The 21,486-nt window shown below is 38.3% G+C and overlaps 1 protein-coding gene across 2 annotated transcripts in view; it reads left to right on the top strand.

Annotated features, from left to right (window-relative positions):
- The window catches only part of PTPRN2 (protein tyrosine phosphatase receptor type N2), a 685,048-nt gene that overhangs the window by 618,632 nt on the left and 44,930 nt on the right, over positions 1 to 21,486 (top strand). For both annotated transcript variants that reach the window (XM_074899931.1, XM_074899932.1), the window contains 3 exons: positions 3,009 to 3,156; positions 10,549 to 10,622; positions 18,693 to 18,770. In XM_074899931.1, coding sequence (XP_074756032.1) covers positions 3,009 to 3,156; positions 10,549 to 10,622; positions 18,693 to 18,770 — 300 coding nt within the window. The remainder of the gene's footprint in view (positions 1 to 3,008; positions 3,157 to 10,548; positions 10,623 to 18,692; positions 18,771 to 21,486) is intronic.

The following is a 21,486-nucleotide window of genomic DNA, read 5'->3' as shown; positions in this document are numbered from 1 at the left end:
GTCTCATGAAAACATCCTAATTAAGGAGTGGATTTGAGTAGACATACAATCTCTAAAATATCAGAAGTTCCACTCAATTTAATGTACATCCAGCAGCTCCCAAGAGAGTGTTTCAAAATCACTAAGCTTCTGTTTAGCAAAATGGGGATGAGTGTAGGGGCTCTGAAGGCCTGTAAATGAAAGATTACTTAACTCTGAGGGAATTGTCTGACTCCTGAATGTTTTATAGCAAGCTTCTTTCTCCATAGCTTTTTAAAATGTGTCTAAAGCAGATGTTCATATTGTGTAGAGCCTTCCATGGATCTGTTCAAACACCTTTTTGAGATCTGTCAGGAAGTGCCCTGTGAATCTGATACATGCAATACACAAAAAGTGGTTGTATGGTTGAAGTAAAGATTTCCGTGTGGTTTTATTTGAACGTTTATTTCTCTTTACACTCAGGATGCCCTGAAAAAGGAAGGTAAAAGTAAAAAGATTATTCCTTTTTAAAGAGAGATGGGTTACTTAAAAATTTGTGTGCACTAAAACCAATCTAATTACCTTAACTGTGTCACATTTGATGATTTAAAAAGAAAATAAAATTCCTTTTTAAAATACAATCCTTGAAATCATCAAATAGACAAGTTGGAGCCAACAGAAAGCCTCTTGATACGTACAGCTCTGCCTTAGGAATCAAATGCTTGTGGATCTCACAGTATTTTGCAGAGATTCAGTGGTGGCAGATCTATATCTCTGCATAAAATGTCCCTGAAATCTATGGGACATTGGTGATGGGCATGTCAAAATGAATCAGATTATAAAACTCTGGTTTAAAATAGGAAGATGCTATGGGCTGGTCCTTGACTGCCTGATGTCTGCCTGCTGCGTGCTAAACAGCTTCTCTGAAGCAAGGAGCCTTAGCTCAGTGGTATTGTAAGATTTTGCTATTTTTTCCCTTTGCCTCATAAAAATTCTTGTATACCAACTAGTCTCTGCTCAGGAGGGATTTATTATTATTATTATTATTATTATTATTATTATTATTATTATGTTTCAGTATACATATGCAGGCACAGATTTTCTAGGAGAAAAGAACAGGATCTTTATCCTCCCTCCTTTCCCCAGTAGCAACAGCCTTTTGGCAAGGACAAGCAAACTATCAGAATGGTTTCCTCCCATTAACTCTCAGGTTGACTAGTAACATGTTAGCTGACCCTCTCCCCTAACACACTGTGGGGCTGTGCAGCTCTTCCAGATCCCCATCCGTCAGGTCACAGCTCTGTCCACTGCAGTGCTTTTTCCTTCATTATAGAAAAGATCACACAGTAGGTGTTTTGATTGTATCTAGGCCACCACTATTTTTTACTTTCTTTAGAAATCTTTCTTCTAATGCAATATATTTCTATGTCCCTAAAGATATCCTTTCTGGAAGCATCACTTCTTGAATTGCTTTTCAGTAACAGGTTTGATTTACAAATCTCATGTAAAGACGCACACACCCAACAAACGCTGCACAAAACAAAGCTGTGTGTCAGGGGCTCTTTTGTAACTGAAAAAACATTCAGGCTGCAAGAGAGAGCAGTATCCTTCTTCACTGGTCGGGTGGGAAGCGTGGTGGAGCGACAGCTTTAGCAGAGCTCCCATTTGGCGGAAGACAAGCTGCAAGCTTTTTGCACCTTCTGTTAAACCTGCTGAGAGGGCATGAGAGTCTTTCTTCTTTAAAGCATGTTTGGGAAGAACTATCGACATAGCAGAGATTGTCTATGGAAAAGGTTTTCTAAGCAAACTGCTTTTTATACTTTCAGTGAATCCTTTCTAGGAGCTTTTTCTAGACAAGTGTTGCTACAGATTGGGCTGTTTTAGTGAATACTCCGTCAGGAGCCGCTTTGACGATGTTTGGGCCACATGCACCCCCAGCTCTGCTCCCGACCCCCATCCAGACCCTGTCCCCTAAACAGTCTGTCCCTTCTTTAATCTGTTTAAGGATGTTAACTTCAACGTACCTCATGAAAGTAGTATGGAGTTTAATTTACAAATACGAACTGTGTGTAATGTGAGATTATTCTGTTGCTTACTGTAGGGGAAGATGACAGGCTCTGAAAGGTAATTTGGCTGTAGAAGTAGACTTACAGTACCAAGTGTTCACTTTCTTAATTTTCATGTGAAAGGGGGGGGGGGGAAGATTTCTGGTTTTTGCCACTGTTCCTTATTTCTGTTCCCTCACCTGCTTGGATGATTTTCGGGTGCATGGGGTGAAGGAATAGGGTTTTAGTTCACTTCTGGAAAACCTTTGGAACTTAATTCCTGATGCCCTGCTGTACTGAATCTCTAGCCTTGGGAGATCTGCAAAAATTTAAGACCCACACCAATATACTCTGATGGGCCATGATTCCTGCCACAGCCAGTTATTTTTTCTTTGGCGATGCTTTTCCTAACATTGTTGACTTCACTGAATGCCAGGTACAATCTTTAACGACATGTATTAATATTAATTAACCTTCTCAGTTCAAGGCACTCTCTGTGCCAGTCCATGTGCAGGGTGAGTTCCTAATGCCCCGGTACTTGAGCCATGACACTTCAGCCTGGCAATTTTTTAATTCTTCTCAACAGCTGTACTGTTGTTGTGACTTGCATATGTGCTTGAACTTCAGTTTTAAAAGCCTTTGGTTTGATGTGAGCTGTTGTAGTAATTTTTATCAGTGGGCTTTTGTTTCTTTTTCATTACTTGATGTTAGAGACATTTGGACTTACATTTTCTAGGTAGTGAAGAAGAGTTTTCTCCTGAGGCTCAGTAGCTGGGGGTTTCAGGCATTTCTTTGTTAGCACTGGTACATGTTAGCTTTCTATTTTTTATAGCACAAATAAGCTTGAAGTTAACTCTCTTTAAGTGTATGAATTAGCCATGAGACTGAGTGTGTTTTGTCCCCAAAGCTCAGGATTCCCATGCTTGCCATCCTGAGATACATCTTTTTAGCTTAGCTTTGAGCCTAGCTAAGTCAGTGCTTAATATAGTATTCTTTTAATTCCAGTCCTACATGGAAGATCATCTGAAAAACAAGAATCGTCTGGAGAAGGAATGGGAAGCTCTATGTGCTTATCAGGCTGAACCCAATGCCACCACTGTTTCACAGCAGGAGGAAAATACCCAGAAGAATCGCTTACAGGCTGTGGTACCATGTACGTACACTTTAATTTGGATGATTCCTTTTTAAGTTCTTGATACTTTCCTCAATATCCTTTGCACAGTGGTTTGAAAGCTACAGATGACAGAAAAACAGAATCCAGAGTAGCTTATATGTGTACTATAAAACTGTAGCTGCAACTGTGGGCTGGGTGCATGTCCTGTTGTCATATCAGACACTGTTTCTCTCCTTGTAAGTTGTATATATGTTACAAAAATGCACAACCATGTCACATAACACTGCTGCTGCAGCTGTGCTGTCTCATGAAATTCAATAGCCAGAGTGCTTTTCAATGCTGGAATATACTTTCTGTACAAGAGTGGCATCTGTAGCCATTCAACAGAAAGAAGTTTGGCTTGTGTTTAGACAAGTTGGTATCATGTCCATCCAACAGTAATACCAGCAGTCTATAATCAGAGCTAGATGATCTGTTCATCAGATACTCAGCTGTACTGAATGAGCCCCTTTGGGCTTCAAGGCATAAGCTTGCAAACTGGCTTCTCTCTCTGCTAGGCTTAGAATAAAAAGAGAAAAAGAAAAAAAAAAAAAAAAGCACCCAATGTTTATATTCCTAGAATCTGTTCTTTCCTGTAAGCAGCCACCTTTCTGAGCTTGAAATAAAAGCAACATATTTTTCCTATGCAAATATATGTATCTCATAGATTACATTGGTACTCTATGGCCACACATTTTATTAAGCAACCAATGAAACAAAACTGAAACTGAGAATATATGCATAGTCCACAGCCACAAAAATGCTCTCAATCAGTGTGCCCACAATCCAGCTGGGTAGTTTGGCAAACATATATAGCTATTTTAATTTTTAAAGTGCCCTGAAAACATTAATTTTCCCTATGAGAGCCTCAAGTAAGTACTATTCCTCCTTTGGAAATGGGGAAATGACAGGTAACACGTTAAGTGAATGTCAGAGCCAGATTTAGAGTGAAGATTCTTTGAAAGTACATGATAATTTAACTGAGCCTATCAGTCCTTGCATATTTCCTTCAGCAGGATTTGGCTCTCTTGTTTATGTAGTAGCTCTTTTTGCAATGCTTTGCTGCTTAGGAGTACAGTACTTTGGCATTATGAATTCTCCTGAGTGAATGTGGTGCTGGTCTTTTGGGGCAAAAGCAACAGTTTGCTGACTTCCATATGTTTTGGGATCAGGTCTGTTGAAAAGTTCTAAAGAAGTCACCATGAAAGTAGCGCAAGACTTCTGTACTCTTTTACATCCTGAAAAAATAGCATTCAGCCGACATGATAGGAAGTGAAACTTGCTCTGTGATAATGTATTGATCTAAGTTAGTCTTGCTACTTAAAGTGTTCTTTTCGATATGGACAGTCAGAGCATGTTAAACTATTTCAAGGCCCTGCTCATAAATTAAGATAGATTGGTTTTGGTTACTGCCTTGAGGACAGTGTGGGAGCTACAGGTGTTGCCAGAAATTGATGCTGATTATTCAGGCTATGTAGGAAATCTATCTGCATGATACAACAAGCAAAAAGATATGGACCCTCAGACTAGACCATTCAAGCCCTGAATCCATAAGTAACATAGCTGCGGCAGTGCTAAAGAGTAGAGATTTCTAGCTTTGGTGTCATGCCACGCTAGAGAGCTGAACTATTTTCAGAGCTAAGATAGTCTGTCTCTTCATCATATTGTACCATGTGGATGTATCAGACAGCACTGATCAGCCTTCAGTTGACAAGTCTGTGCCTTTGCTTTTTCCATGGCGTATTGTTATGCCTGTTCTTCCCTTTGCTGAGTCTAGACTGAATCAGTACTACCTGGGAAGGTATTTGGACAAGGACAGAGTGGCTGCAATTTAGCTGAAGCTTTAATTAGAAGTATTTTAGCACATTTAAAATCCCATAGTACTTTTACTAGAGTAAAATGATATTTTTTGGCTTTGTTACAATGTGGAAATTTTTATTACAGCTATTAGCAGACTGAAACCTTTCCTTTTTGACTGAATTGAACAAAATTACCTGCCCTCACTTTCTGAAGTTACTGTGCACTGGTAAACAGCTGTCCTGTTATATCCTTAAAACTACTTTGATGGGTGGAAAGTGTGGCATAGAGTTTAAGAAATGTTGAATTTTGATAGGGTGATGGTTATTGTAGACTAAGATTAGGCTGAGATGAGAAAGAGCCCAGTTTGCCCCCTTTTTTTTTACTATGTTTTACATTAAAACTATAGCAAAAAGTCACAGATTTGCTTCATAATAAATTAAGATGCAAAGCTGATATGCTTTTGATATGCTACAAAGTTGTTATGTTACATTCAAAGTATTCTCATGGTGTAATGCCTTGTTAGCATTTCCTTACCCTTTTCATATTCATAATCACCTTGGCAAGGTAGAACAAGATTACCAATTCATGTAAAAGATTTCATCTTAGTAAGGCTTCAAGGAAACTTTAATATAATGTTGTATTTATTTTGCATTTTCCTTTCTTAACCAGTCTTAAAATTACATGATACTATTTTTTACTGATTACATAACTGATGTAATTTCTAGATTAACATTATATTTAATCTCACAATTTTATCATATCTTACTTTTACACCTTTCTGCTCTATTTACAAACAGCTTTCAAAGTACTTGGTGGCAGAACCCCTTGACATTGCATTTAATTAATTACTAGTTAAAAAAATTCTAAGAATTGAACTTGCACCTTCTAGATTAACAAAACTGCATCCTTTTATCCAACCAACAAGCAGACTGCTATAATTTAGGGAAATGGGATACCTTTTTTTCTGTATGACCACACGAGCAGCTCAATTTATTGATGTCCAAAAAAAAAGCTTTCCAGACTTTATTTTCTCTTCGTCCATCTTTACAAAATAAAACCATCTCAACAGGGTCAGTACTGTATGTTGTTATTGATGTATGACATAGATACATATAGGTATTTAAATATTTGTCAAACAAGTTTTTGCAGTGAACATCTGTCAAAAGCTGTCTACTGTAGTTGTGTTGATGGGTTATGGTATATATTAGAGCAACCTGCTTACCTCTGTGCTTTGCTTTTTCTTCAAAGGAAAGAAAGAATTTGGGGACAGAGTGTGCACCCAGCTCTGAGGCTTGTGTGCAGTCAGAGCACAGCCAGGGGTTGTGCACTGAGGACAGGAACACCTGAGCAGAGGGTACTTGTTCTGGGCATGTTCATTATCCTGTCAGTAACGCATGTACAAATAGCGCTCTGGAATAAATGAACTTGATTTCAGTTCAGACCCAAGAAGAGTTCTGCTTTGTGCAAATAACCCATGAGCAAAATAGTGACAATCAACAAATTATGATTCTTCACAGTCTTCAGACTGCTCTGCCTTTGCTCCTCAGTAGAAATCCCTCTAAATCTAGAAGGAAGAGAATGATGATCCAGGCAGAATGTGCAAGGTTGAATGTTGTGAGATTCACTCTGCAATGTGATGCCTGGATTCAGACAACCCAAAGTCACCTATATGCCTTGCTTCCAGCCTTTTTTTGTTGGTTCTGTTCCTTCAGAAGTATCTGACTAAAAGGAAACAGAAGACAGAGGGAATTAGGTAAGATGTGAGTCTTACAAGCTTTCAATCCCCATCTGAAAAACAACAAAGCTAACAGGTCTTCATTAAACTGCCAGGCCACTGTGAGATAAGCAGAAGACTGAGATAGCATGCTACTGTACTGCTGGTCACTCCTGCTAGATGTGATGTTTTGTGCTCAACTAAGTTATTTAAACACACAGGAATTCAGTGCCATTTGAGATGCTTTAAGTATTCAAGGTACCCACACAGAGGTAGTAGATATAAGACAGGCCCTATGGGAGACCTGTGCCCTCCTAGATGCTAGCCTGAATGTCCTTAGGGCACCTCAGATATCACTAGAAACCTACACTGAGGCATTGAGTCAAGTTCTCTGGGCATGATTCTATGAAATTGTAGATTAAGGTGCCTAAATTTAAGTGTTTCCATGTAGCTGCCTCCATATGAGCCAGGTGTCAAAAGCACCTGTTACAACCAGTGAAGAGCTAGCTAGTCGGTGGCTTCAAGAGAGCTGTGCAATAGCCAGAAGCTGGAATTTTGTTTACAGTGGAATTAGTAGCTCTAGAATGCCCTCGTATATCTTGTGAGCTTCAGATGGTGGTCCAGTAGGGTCCAAGCCTTTAGGTCTTATATCATATGTGTTATCCTTGTACAATGTCTCATCTACTCTACAGTTTCTCAAACAGTATGGCATGTTCATGTTTAGCCAGCTAAATAAAGCTTCATTAACCGTAACCTAGTCCACATGAAAATATCTATATGTAGACATCAAAACTTCAGGTTTTCAGTCTATAAATTGAGTTTTTATAAACTGCAACCTTATGTGGGTTTGCTTTATATTCTGTCCTTTATCTTTTATACTTTATAATTTATACTTTATATTTTATATGTATATAAAATACAACATTGTGCTATATTTCTCCTCAGCTATAGGTTAATACCAGCCTTGTTTAGGAACCCTCTCTCTGCCATACATATCCATCTATATGTTTTGCTTTTCTTTCAGCTGTGGTTTAGGCTGGAGCAATAGCGATGCAAAGTAGTTAATCATTCAGCAGTAGCTATTGTAGATGTTTGAAATGATGACTAGCCATAGCTTGGTCAGATTGCAGTAGCTAGTAATAGCATTTGTCTTCTCTCTCACTTCCTTATTACTGTCCCTATCCTCCTCTGTTTTTCATCTTTCTTGCTTTTTAGATTGATCTTATATATTTTCCTTTTTTGTCATCCCCTTCCTTCCTTTTATTTCCTGCTTTTCCTGCTTCTCCTCCTTGCTTCTAGCATAATCAACATTCAGTTTACAAAAAAACATCTTGTATATTCGGCATTTTCCCCATAGTTGCTTATTGTTACCATAACAAACTGGTGTCCATGGTATTCTTTCTTTTTTTCTTTTTCTGCCTGTTTCTGAAGAGCTATTATGCTAGTTCCTAGAATCTTTGAGGTGATAACAGACATAGACAAGCACAATCTGTTCACTGTCAATATGAACGCTTGATGCTGTAACTGAAGCACACATGGGTGCAAACTCTTGATATATGCAGAAAACACATGTACAACCTTTTTTGCACACTTTTTTTTTTTCTGAGAGCAAATACAAAGTCTCACCACCTTTTCACTACCAAAGCCTTAACATGTCTCACCCTCCAAGACAGCAGGATAATGATACGGCACACTAAATCAGAAGGTCTGGATAAAACATTGTGTCTTACAACAAAGATCCTGAAGTTACTGATCTGACACTTGACTTGTATTGGACAGTCACAGTGACATCTGTTTGCTAAATACTGATGAATCACTGTCTGCTTTCTCTCCCTCATCCATTTGAAAACATTTCACACATTTTCTTTGGTGATTAGTTCAAACACTTTTGCTATCCAATGAATGGGGCTTATCCTTAGTGCTTACTTAGCTTAAGATACGTGAGAGACCACATTTGGTGCATGTAACCTGCATATCTCCTGCATATCCAAAAGGTTTCAGAGCTGCATTTCTTCAAGCACTGTGACAATGCTCAATGTAAAGCTTCCTATAAAAAAGCTTGGGTAGCCTCAAAATCTCAGAAGTCACAAGTTCATTTTTATGTTTCAGATTTTTTGTGCGATGGTGCCAAAGTAAGGTGCACGTGAATAATGTGCATTAATATGTTCCCTTTCTCATCTTCTTCATCCTCCTGTGGTGCTGAAAGCTTATCAGAGAAAATTATTTTATGTGAATAGTAAAGAATGGCTCTTCATTTGACAAGACTTGTTCACCTCTGATCTTATTCCAGGAGAAGGTTGCTCGTATCGGTGGGCTTAGATACTGCTGATGTGATGAGTGACTATAAACAACATTCATATAACCACACCTTTGTCTTGCTCACACATTGAACTGACATGACATTACTGGTGAATAAACCTAAGCAGAGCTCAAACCCTCTGTCTCTACTTTCCTGTGTGGTACTTACAATCTTTGATAGCCCATTTATTGTTCCTCATTATTAAAATAATGTTTGGTACTTAGTAGTTTAAAAAGTCAACTTGTAATTCTGCTGTTAAGAATGGTGTCACAGGCCAGTAGAAAAGATACAAAGGGGAACAGCGTGTATTCCTGTACTCCTATTTTGTCTATTTGAATAATTGGTGGAAAGGTCCTCTCAAAACATCAGTATCCATGATCAGCTATAGAGGGTTACAGAAAGGGCAGCTCCATGACCTCTTACCACAATATACTGTGAAGGATAGGTTTGCTAAGAACTATAAATTGTGCTGGTTATGTATCAGGTACAAGTTGTTTGAGTTTCACATGTAAAGACTTGGACATCTTGCGTAAATTATCTGCATGTGGTCTGGTCTGTCATTCTTTAGTCAATGGAAAGAAATGGGCACTTCTTGAGTGCAATTGGCCTGTTTGAGACAGCTAAATCAGGATGAGATGATTCATGGCATAAAAATATTCCTTTTCCCTCAGCAGAAAGTGAGTCTAGATGACTGGACGAGCTGCAGACATCTACATTGTCACTGTCTAAATACAGACAAATAAAACCATCCATTACATATGTCCTGAAGTTAAAACAAAGGACTAGAGTTTGGAGTGTACCAGCTCTAAACATAACTGAGATGTCACCAGTAAAAATACAAGTTAAAAACTGATAAAAGAATCTTGCTGAGATGAAAACAACATGAGTAAGTCTCCTCTGTCCAGAGCTGTTGTTTTCTTTACTAGTGGTGTCTTGAAGTAGCTACGTTACCAGCAGTATAATATACCTGTATGTGCTCCAGTTGTATTTTTAGGTGTAGTTTTTAATGGCATTTTCTCTCCCCCATGATCATCACCAAGTCATATTGTCTCCCCATGTCACTAGCATAGCACCACACAGCACTGGTCTTTGATCAGGACAGATTCACTTACTGTCCGTCTCTTAACTGTACTTCAGTGTTGCTGCTGTTCATTTTATAGAGAAGCCAGGTGGACAAAGTACATCAGTTTATTTCTTCAATGACCCTGCAAACACAGGAGTGTTTTTTATAATACTGTTTTTATCTAATGATTTGCCTAGTTTAAATCTTAAACTCCCTGAGCAGTAGAGATTCCACTTTTTTCCTGTGAGAAGTTGTAGCACATTATGGTGCCTCTCATGAAGATAGGCTTTCTGGTACTCAGCCTCTGAAATACGTTTGTCCTTCATTCCCGAGTCAGACTGTGACGCTGTGGCTATATCATGGTTATGATAGGTTAGGAGTCAAAATAAAATATCCTTTTTGATATTTACCATTTACCTGTCTTGAAATGCACATTAATCTGACTTTGAATTGTTTAACTTAAAATGGATAGAATGCCTGTACAGAAACTTTCTTCTCTTATTTTCTCCTTTGCAGATGATCATTCCAGGATATGTCTGAAAGGCGAAAATAGCCACGACAATTCAGACTACATCAATGCTAGCCCGATTGTAAGTACAGTAACCTATGAGAAATAATCCAAATAGTGAGTCCCTGTCTTTCCTTGTTAAAATATGCTAACTTGCGGCACCTCACTGCTGAGGTTGTGCAGCCTCAGGTGGTGAGCACCTCACAACTCTGATGTCTCAGGCTGTCCATTCAAATTGAAGAGAAATAAATCTTCTACATGTACATGCAATACCCTTAAAGTTTATGTACTAAGAAAACAAAGTCACTAGGTAGTCATTATTCTACTTTGTAATACTGTCAGGTTTTCTGTACTTGATATTATTAATTTACAGATTATAAAATTCAATTATATACACTTAACAGAGCTTTTCCTTCTCTGAGGATTTAATACTTGCTTGGGGTTTTTTTTGCTTTGTCCTACGAGCTACAGTCATAGGAGGAATGGTTTTGGTAGGCATGGAGAACTGAGCTCCACAGGGTTCTGAACAACTTCTGCAGCAGGAAGCAACATTTCCTCTTACCTTTCTTCCAGTGTTGCCTTACCAATGCATAGTTTGGTGTTTCTGTAGTTCTCCTGGTTCTTTGAGCTTGCTGTTTTGAAAGCAAGAAGGAAATGCCTTAGCACTTGCACATTCATTCAAACTGCAAAATAGGTCAATCCAGTTTTTGCCTCCAAATACTCCAGTGTGGCCCAGCTGCCCTCTCTCACCCTGTGTATGCTGAACATGAATCCTTTCTTGTCTGTGAAAGGTGATAGGGAGAAAACATCTTTATTTTTAGACACAAAGCAGGTATGATAGAGCCAGTAGCATTGCTCTGTCATAGTGTCTTAATGGAAGTGTTATGATACCCATTTGAAAGGGAAAAAAGGCACTGTGTGCTTGACCTCTATGAGATTGCTAGTATTGGAGTCACTTCTGCTCATGGTTCTTATTGACATTAATTAGGCGCTAAAAAGTTATTACAGGGAAACTATGAGAAAGAATTTAGGATTGAGAATTAGATGCCACTGCAGTGGGCTGTGTATGCCATTACTGGCTCATTTTCCTGGGGAGTATCACTCCCCCAGTTAAATCACTTTGTGTGGGCAAGACAGCTGACAATTTGCAACAGCATGAAACTACAGGCAGCTTCCTTCCAATGTTGTTGACAATACTTTTTTTCCTTAAAAAATCCCACAACTGCATAGAAACTGTCGCTGAACTTCGTTTCTGTTATTTTCAGCAGAGTTCAAAAGCTTCATTCCTTGAAAATATAAAAATGTTTTATTCAAAGAGTTAAAAAATACACAAAACCCAACAAACACCTCTGGGATGCTTTTGTCTTTGGCTGAGGGTAGAGGGGAAACCAAAGCACCTGCACACTTCAGGGACTGCCAGTTGCCATTTTAGAGGACAGGGGTAGATGCTCACAGATTAGAGATAGTTTTGGTCTACTTTTAAGTATGTCTCTGATAGACCACGCTCTAGCTAGCCCCAGGATCAGGAGCTCAGAGTAACTTGGCACTCCAAGGAATATGCATCCTGCTTGTAAAGTCATGCATAGAGGTCCAGCTCCAGAGTTTCAGTGGTCTGTTTGCCTGTCTTCAGGGCACAGTCAGTGGGTTATGTTTGGACAAGCCTTATTTTGATAGTAGAAGCTGAGAGGTTTTGTAGCAAGCACAGGAGTGGGAGGTGTTAACCAGAAGTGAGATGTATTATTGTAAGAGTTTGGTTGTAATTTGCGTGACTACAACATGGTGCAGAAAGGGAATTACAGCATCTATAGACAGTACTAAGCCAGGTTCAATGGTGGCAGCAGTACAGATGCTGTGGTTTTACCAAATAACCAGTATGAGCTTCTGCAACCTCCCCAAAAGTCTGTGTAGACACAGCTTAACTAGTTTTAGTACACAAATTTGGTTGGGGAAGAGGTAAATTCTTGCATGTGTGTCTATGCCTGTTGCAGTTGTAATTATGGATTATAGTGTATCTATTCCCTTAGTTACATGAAAGAGAAAAGTATTAGATTTAAGTAGTGTTGGGGGTGTAGAGGCAGGACTAGGATTAACATAGCGGGGAAGAGATTTGCTCTGTCTGGATGCCCAAAGCTAATGCCACAGCTTTAACTGTCATGGTTTTACAGGAAGTTGTGAAACTTGCCTTTCTATCCAGCACTTAATAAGGGTATTTTCTTTGGCAAGGTTGGAAGGCTGGGGGGTTTTTGTAGCTTTCCCAGACTTAAGAGTTTTGTTCAATAAAACAAGTCACACGGATAATGCAAAAATTCTCTATGGTTGTTTCTATATCTCTTACAGAAATATTTCTATGCCCAGAGATAAGTGGGTGCATAAGTGTTTCATTGGATTGGAACAACCACCCAGTATCTCACATAGCCATGAAAAACTACCAAGATAAACTCTTGAGTACCTCTTCTTCATGGTAGGATAGGGACGCTACTGTGTGGGAAGGAGTGCCACAGCCCACATTTTGTAGATGACCTGTTATTCCAAGGAAAGAGATGCTCCAGATGGTTTTGTGAGTTTGTTTCACTAAGTCAACAGTCATTTTGCTATTTTGAAAGCAATAGATAAAATGTGTGTTTCCTGAAGGTGATGCTGTGGGAGGTTGGTAGGAGGAAATCACTACTTTGCAAGCCCATAGTTTGCAAAGATTCCCTGCAAACTGTTTCATATCAAAAGAAATTAAATATCTTCAGGTTAGTGTAAACGTATTTGTTAATCTGGTATAGTTTTTTGTATAATGAGGTAGAATATAGGAGTAGCAGAGACATTCAGTCTCTGTTCTCCCCATCTCAGAAGCCTACTGGAATATTGGGCACCTGATTCTGCAGTACTTAACTGTGGCTTTACAGCTATTTCAGCCTGACCTGGGCATACATGCTATTACTACTGCTGTTTATTTGATATCTTTTCTGTTAGCAGACACACATTTAATCAGCATCTTTGTAAGTGTAACGTGGATGTGGAGTACCAGTAAATCTGCCTTTATTTCTCTTGCAAAAAATCTGCCATTTCTTTTCTTCGGACTGCTGCCTTTCAACTTAAATAACCTCAGTAATTATCATGTCAATACAGTGATGTTCCTGGTGCATTTGCGCCTTGCAGCGCTTGGGTTAGGAGTGAGCATTGTAGTGAGATGCAAGATGGGCATTAATGGCACAGGATCAGTGTGGTCTGGACTGACTGGAAGAGGCTTTTTCCTCCCTGCGCGTGTGAGCTGTCTGGTAGGGGAAGAGTGTAAAGTAAAGTAATTATATTTGAGCTTCAGAAGGGGAGGCTTCCAGTCGTGTACATGTCGCTGGGTATCTCCAGCTTCTGGGTCACTGGTCCAGTCTCCAGCTGCGGCTCACTCAACCTTAACTTAAGTCTAAATGAGTGCAGCAGTACACCATAAAAAAATCCCTGTGCTAGACAATGAGCTGGCCACCTGCCCACGTTTCTTCCTTTTAAAAAATGCTACCCCCCTCAAGACCTCCTTTCCCTCCAGTATGTTGAGAAAACTGGGGTTAGATTGATGGCCTCACCACAGCTGGGAGTGGGTGAGGAGAATCAGCAAAGATTTAGTTCAGACTCTTCCCATAGGTCTTTAATTTTGCTGTAGCGTGAGGCCAGGCAAAATGAGTCCTTAAGATAAATTTGCAGAGTAAAAGCGAGGTAGAAATCTGTTTCCCCCCTCTCTGAAATAACATAAAGTACTATGATAATAACTCTGCTATCGGCAGCTGAATGAAAGGCTTGCAATTACAGCACAAGAAGACCCTGACTGTGCAGAATAAAACTGTGATAATTACATCTGTCATATTTGTACTTAGTCCTCATTAAATTTCGGGAAAATCATCCAGTAGTAAATAATGTGCAATCTTTGCTTTTAAATCAGAGGTCATGAAAGTAAATGGGAATTCTGTTTTTCCTCATAGGGTGTCTGAGAGAGAAAAAATCCCATCAACTACATTTAAAAACTCAGTTTGCTTATTATTGAAGACACCAGACTGAGGAATGTCATTAGCATGACAGTTTGCTCAAACACAGCAACCAAATTTCATCACCAAGTATAGACTCTGAAACTCACAATGGCATTCACAACCAGATTTACTTTTTTCATTCCATTAGGGGTTTTAAAGGAAGGATTTAAAAATTGGTTTAATTTTTAATTCATACATGAAGATGAGGACTAGTTTTAATTTTAATGCTGAGATGAAGCAATTACAAAGTTCATCTGCATTTTCTGGATATGCTTTCTTTTAAAAAAACAAATATACTTTTTTACTTTTAGAGACTGTCTATACTCTTGTGTAATAAATACATGCATCAAAGTAGATTTTATTGGTATTATAAACACATTAAGTCTGGAAACACTGGATCTCATTCTGATTTCGGAATATTTCAGCTGGACTCAGAGGATTTAGATCAAGGTAAATACGATGTGACTGAGACCGTATCTCACCCAGCATCGTTCTGTGTGGACAGTAAGGATCTGACAAGCGGAGAGGGAAGGTAAAGGGCAGGAATGAATCACTGTTATCATTTATACGAGATTTCAAAGTGGTCATTGATGCCTATTGACACTTTTACTTCAGTTTACAGTTTCAGAAGACTTCTTAACAAGAATCAATATCTACCAGTCTCAAGTCTAAGTACAATAAAATTTGAGGATTTTGTATAATGTATTGATTTTGCATTATTTCATCAGAATTATCAATGAAAGCAATGAAATCATGCAGCAACACAATCTCTGTCTAAAAACTAAAAAATATTCAGAGTTCTGCAGGGAATCCTTGCAAAATTCTAGAATAAGGCAACTGGATAGTAGAACTCCTCAAGGAAAAACTAAAGGAGTAGCTTTTATTCTCTAGTGAAGCAAAGATGAAATTGGGGCCTGATACTAATTTAACAAAGGTACAACTAATCGTGGTACTGTGTTCTTTATATAGCTTCCTACTTTAAGTTATTGTAAGTCAACTTATATTACAAAGGTGTGTAGAAAAACACAAGTCATGCCGCTAAAGTTTTCTGTAGTTTTTCTCTTCCTACAAGAAATCTGAATGCTCCTCCTTTTTGTTTCCATTTGCTTTTGTTATTGGTAGTGGTGGAAATCACCACAGTCAATTGCATGGTCAGTTATAGTAATCTTGGATCCCTTTCTTTCCCTAATACAAAATCATGGAAAAATAGATTGAAACATTATCACCAGACTTGCCTTTGTTGTACTGCAGCAGAAAATGAGAATTCCACCATAGCAGAATAGTTGTAATAATTGCCGCTTTTCTTTCCAAAAATGGCTGTTTGATCCAATTCTGATGTAAGCCTTGTGAAATTTATGCTTTGATGGGGACATAGAGGGAAAAATCTTGTTCTCTTTGAACAATTAGGGTGATTTCGGAAGGTAAAATGTAGCAAACAGTCGATTTTTGGTTTAATACTTGATAGTATGGAACCTGCTGTTCTCTTCTTCTCTGGAGAATATATTTTCTGTTCTATTTTTGTGAAGTGAGAAAACTGAAGGATCCCTAAAAGAAGATAATGACTACTGACATTTAAAAAAAGCTTTTTAGTTGATCCTTGATTAGTTAGTTTAAAACCCATTGCTGACTTTATTTCTTTATTCCAACTTTTGTTAACTGTGATAGATTAACATGCCCTTGCTGTTCTTGGTGACCTTGAGAGAATAAAAAACATAGAACAAACATTCAAGAACCGTGCCTTGCACCTACTCACGTTAAATTTAATGTGACCAGAGTAGTGATTTTTCACACTTTTCTTGAAATATGTGCCCTTTAACACAGTACATATAACATAAAATTGATGAAACCATGAATTTCATTTAATTAGTTTAATCTTTGCTCTTATTTTTGTTCAGTTAAATATCTTTTAATAGTGTGATAGGGCTTTCTGCCATCTTCTATTTGCTCCAGGCGAGTTTCTGCTCATAATTGTTTTCTGTGCAACACAATGTGCTTGGAATGTAATAATTGTCTTTTGAATTATTGTTAAACTGCTGATACACTTCACTACTCTGTGCTTATTGTAATGTTTGCCACATTCCAACAGCACCTTTGTGACAGAGGTTGATTAATACTGAAATGCAAAGATTGGCCTATTCCTGATTTATCACCTTAATGTTGAAAAGTATTTCCTCCATGACAGAGCTATTTGCATCATCATTGATTTCTTCTGCCTTTGTTTTCTGGCATGTCTACATACAAAAGAATTTAGTTTAGGAAGAAATTCCAAGTAAATTATTATTTTTCTAAAGTTTTATGTTCACTGTTGGTTACATTTCCAAGTCAGGCTCTTGTTAGACAAGTGACACCATTTTCAAGTGGATGCAGCCTACAGCAGTTTCCCCTGGGAGTAGCAAGTCCTCCTTGGTGCAGGCCAGTTTTTCTAAGCCAAGGATTGTAGTTCCAGTATAGGAAAACATTTAGTCACATTATTAAATCCTATAGATCTCTGTGGAATTCAAAGCAAAACAACAGAAGTTATTTCAGCCATCATGGAGAAAAAAACCTAAGCCTGACTGCTTAATCACATTTGCTGTTGTTTTGACCTATGTTTAGATCAGTGTCTCAATTCTTGCAAAAACAAAAAAGTTGCCTATTTTTAAATGGTTCTTAAGGTTTTTTTGCTAATACCACTTTCTGAAGAAAGCTAGTTTTTTCCTGATATCAAAACACCCACAGTATTAAATAGCCTGCTATCGGAAGTGCTTTTGGCAAAAGGCAGAGAAAGAAAGGTTGAAATTTGTGAGCAACTGCTTGTTGTAGGAGTTACCTGCTGATAAGAGAAGCATCTCAATGAAGCTCAGAATAAAATGATAGTATAATAGACATCCTGGTCAAGGATAACTATGGGTGGTGAATCAGAAGTAAGCTTTTATTCTAGATTGGGTGGCTTCATTTTACCTGTGTTGTGTTGTCATGGAGAATTTTAATATTAAGTCCAGCTTAATTATACATCAGAAAATTAGAAACATGAAAGTGTTCTCTTCCTTTTTGCAACATTCATCATATTGTTGTTCTGTTAGAATAACTTACATCTGTTCTTTTATGGTTCTTCCCTCTTTTATGTTGCACATAATTATGAGGTGCCTTCTTTTACGCTGACATGTACCATCACTGAAAATTTTGATAGGCTATGAATAAATTCAGTAGACGCCTGTTAATGCAAATGTGACTCACATTCATTCTTATTCAGTTCTTTACTTATAGAACAGATTCGTGTATTGAGACAAATTCTGCCTTCAGCTACACGGGTATAAGTTAACTCTCGCTGACTTCACTGTCACTGAGTCACATCCGCACATCTGAGAGCTGAACTAGGTCTCTTTTCTTTATGTTCAAAGTTTTGTCTTGCCCAGTTCAGGGTGAGAATGAGTTTGTTTGTTTTATAATCCTATCAGCAGATCTTCTTTTTCAGCAGAATGGGTCCTAAGATTTAGAACCAAGAAAACCACCCATCAGTTCAAAAACATTCATTGTAACACACTAATCCTATTTACTCTTGATGGCTTTGTTTCTTAGATTCTTTATTTTTTCTGCTCAGTGAATTTTCTGCTCCTTGAATTAAATGTAATAATTAAGGTCTTTAGGCAGAACTTCCTCTATTGAGGCCAAATCCATGCATTTAGATAAATCAGCTAACCAGAAAAAGCCAGAAACTGAATTTGTTCCCCATTTTTGCTGGTTTTTAGTTACATGTGCCCTTGACTGGCACGATGGAAATGGAGAACATATTTAGATGTGTGGAGCATTCTTAACACTCAGTGTAGAAAAATGTTTCAAATGGCTCCTAGGTTGCTATGAAACCACGAGTACTGATCTCAAATAAATGCCTTTGTCAACCACCATAAATGATCTTACGTTGCATATTGAGGGCTTAGGACATTGCTCATCATGTTTGCTGATACTCATCTGGTAGTATCGGTCTTTTGTGGAAAAAGTTCTTCTCTGAGCTTAGAAATAAAATTCTTTGCTTGCCAATAAAGAATGGGGGGAGACGATAGTCCTTTAGGAAGCCCCTCGTTTCTGCCCTCACATACTTTTCTGTCTCTAAGACAGCAAGGGATTTTCTTTTAAATAAATCCAGTCTGTGTTCGCTTTCCTTATTCCAGATGGACCATGACCCCCGAAACCCTGCATATATTGCCACCCAGGGCCCTCTCCCTGCTACTGTTGCTGACTTCTGGCAGGTAAGTTAAACCTCTCTTTGAAAACTAAATTTGTGTTAAAAGTCAAATGTTTTCCTGTGCTTGTAGAAATGTAAGGTGTATAAAAATATGTTTTGCTTGAGTCACAATAGGTGGAAAAACCTACATTCAAATGTCTTTTTAAAATCTAACACATGAATATTCAAGCCATTTATGTATATGACAGGCTCTGTTGATCTGGAAATTATATTGAAAACCTCAGGCCAAAGTATTCATATTTTAGTGCTAGATCTCTGTAATTAAACTACTGCCAAGGACTAGACGATTTTCAGAGGGCCTGACCTTCTTAAGAGTGTAGACAGAATTCACTGTCACTCTCCAGATCAAAAAGGACCTAGCACTATGTGCCACGAATTTTTTCATTGAAACCTACTTCTCATATGTCCCAGTTCCCCAAAATGCTTGAATTGATATGTATTTCCCCTACCACAGGTAGCTGAGTAAAAGGCTGAGTTAAGACACTGCTGCATAAAGTTATGTAGGGGCACAATTTTTTGCAGGACTGGGGCTAAAGGCAGTGGTTCCTGATGTACAAATATGAGCTTACTTTGCATGCAGGTTTTTTTATGCATTCATGCAGCTCTCAGATTGGGACATACACACACTGCCAGGCTAGGTGTGTGCAATTGTGTGATGGATATGCTGTGTTAGATGTTCCTTTGTAAGTGTAAAAGTGCACCTGAAAGCTTACTGAAGCTGTTTGGGGAAGAAGCCAACTGGGGCTTATTATCAACATGAACATATGTTTTTATTTTTTGTTCTGCATTATGAATTTAGAAACATTTGTTCTCAAGATACAGAATATCTATGTAAAAATTTCAGAAGTGCCATTGTATTTTAGGAGCTTGCATCAGTTGAAATCACCATCTCTCTTCAACTGTATCACTTGGTCTATGATTAGAAAATGTTAACTGATCCCTATGGAAGATGCTTTCCATGTCACAGTTTCCTAATGTTTCTGATGAGGAATTGTGACATTTTCAAAAAGCTTGTTTGATATTGGATGCCTGGATATTTAAATGCTTAGTCTGAGGTATTTTGAGACTGGTTTTTAGAAGTGCAGAGCAAATGATTTCTGCTTGAAGTCAGCTGAGCTGTTGGTCTGCCTTAAATTTTCAAGTAACTTGTGATTTTTGTCTTCACTATTTGGTAATTAGACACAGTTGAGAAGACGGATCTCTCTTCCCTTGACAGGTGGATTCCTTATAACAAGCATGATACTTGAAACTGTGTTTCTTAAGTTAAACATGCAAAATCAAATACCATGTTAGCTATTCTGTAATGACATTTTATGATTCCTAAGGCCCAGGTTTTTAATTGTATATTTTTGCGTATTTATACTTTTACATTTTGTACATTTTTACCCGTATGTTTGTTTACATGTTGAAAAAATGTATGTTTTCATTTTTAAAGAAGGCATTTAAAGAACACACTTTGTATAAGCATTGCTGCTGACACAGAAATGAGAATTAATCATAAAACATTGTATGAAGGATACATTTTGTTCTTTTCCCATTCCAATTTGCACAGTTAGGCAACCTCTTTGCACAGACAGAGACTAGAACTGAAACGTTACTTCTTTGTTCTGTGATCCAGTCTTCTTCGTACTCAAAAGGTCTCTTTTTTGACTTTTTTTCTTTGTACTATTTGTGAGTGGGGAGTCCTCACTTTCCTTCATTTTCCTTCTGCTCTTTTTAGCTATTTCTCCTCCCAGTTATCATCAGTGAAGGTTCACTCCGTCTCCCCACCGGATTTGCTGTAAATATCTCCACAGAAACCATTTGGCAACCATGGTTCAGCTTCTGCTCAAGTGTGGCTATGTGTCCATTTTTGATGTGATATTGTTTTATTGTTTCTTCTATTAGGTTCCATAGCAAATTTGTTTCTTGCATTTATTTTTATGACGTCTGTCACTTCAACATAACAATCTACCTGTGTCAGATTGGTCCATCACCCACTTTTCTTAAACTTCCTACAGATCACATATCGATGTGCTGGTTCCTGTCCCAAGTTTTTTACATGGCCCAGGGTATGAGGTGTAATAAACAAGCCAGGAGAGATTAACTCCTTAGAGAACACTGCATCTGTAACTGCTGAAACGTAGTAAGTCCATTGCGCAGGTCAAAAGCCACGGCTTGAAGTTGTTGAGGTTCATGTCCAGATGCAGAAGCAAAGTTTACATCCATTTTTCAACTAATAGCACCTATTTTAAGTTAAAGCAGGGAAACCTGAACTTGCTATGAAAACAAGAGTATTAACTCCGGTCAGGGCAGAATCCTTTGATGTTTACCTGAATACAGTTTTCTGTAGTTTATACAGACCATGGTGCTGCCACCAGGGATTGTTTAAAGATTCAGTTATTCATTCCTCGTACATCTTCTCGGTGATTCTTCTCCCTCTCCCTCCTCCACTTAATACCAGCTGTTGCTGAACTGTGTTGCTTTTTTCCCCTTTTGTGTGCTCAGTGAAGCAGTTTTCTGCCTGATAGTGAGAAGAGTGACTGATTCCAGAGAGACCTGGGACTATTCTGCTGTTTCTTGTCTAAATGCACAATGTCATGCTCTAGCAAGTCCAACAGAAACTCTTGGAGCTTGGCATCACCTTCTATGGCAATATTTACTAGATGTATTGCTTCCTATTTTTGCAGAGACTAAACTGCTAATATTCCCAAGAGCCTAGCTGAATGGTAGGCACCAGC

This window comes from Athene noctua, chromosome 2 (assembly GCF_965140245.1).
Source record: "Athene noctua chromosome 2, bAthNoc1.hap1.1, whole genome shotgun sequence".
Classification (NCBI taxonomy): Eukaryota; Metazoa; Chordata; class Aves; order Strigiformes; family Strigidae; genus Athene; species Athene noctua.
The sequence above is the reverse complement of the archived record's forward strand: the minus strand, read 5'-3'. Positions and strand labels throughout refer to the sequence as shown.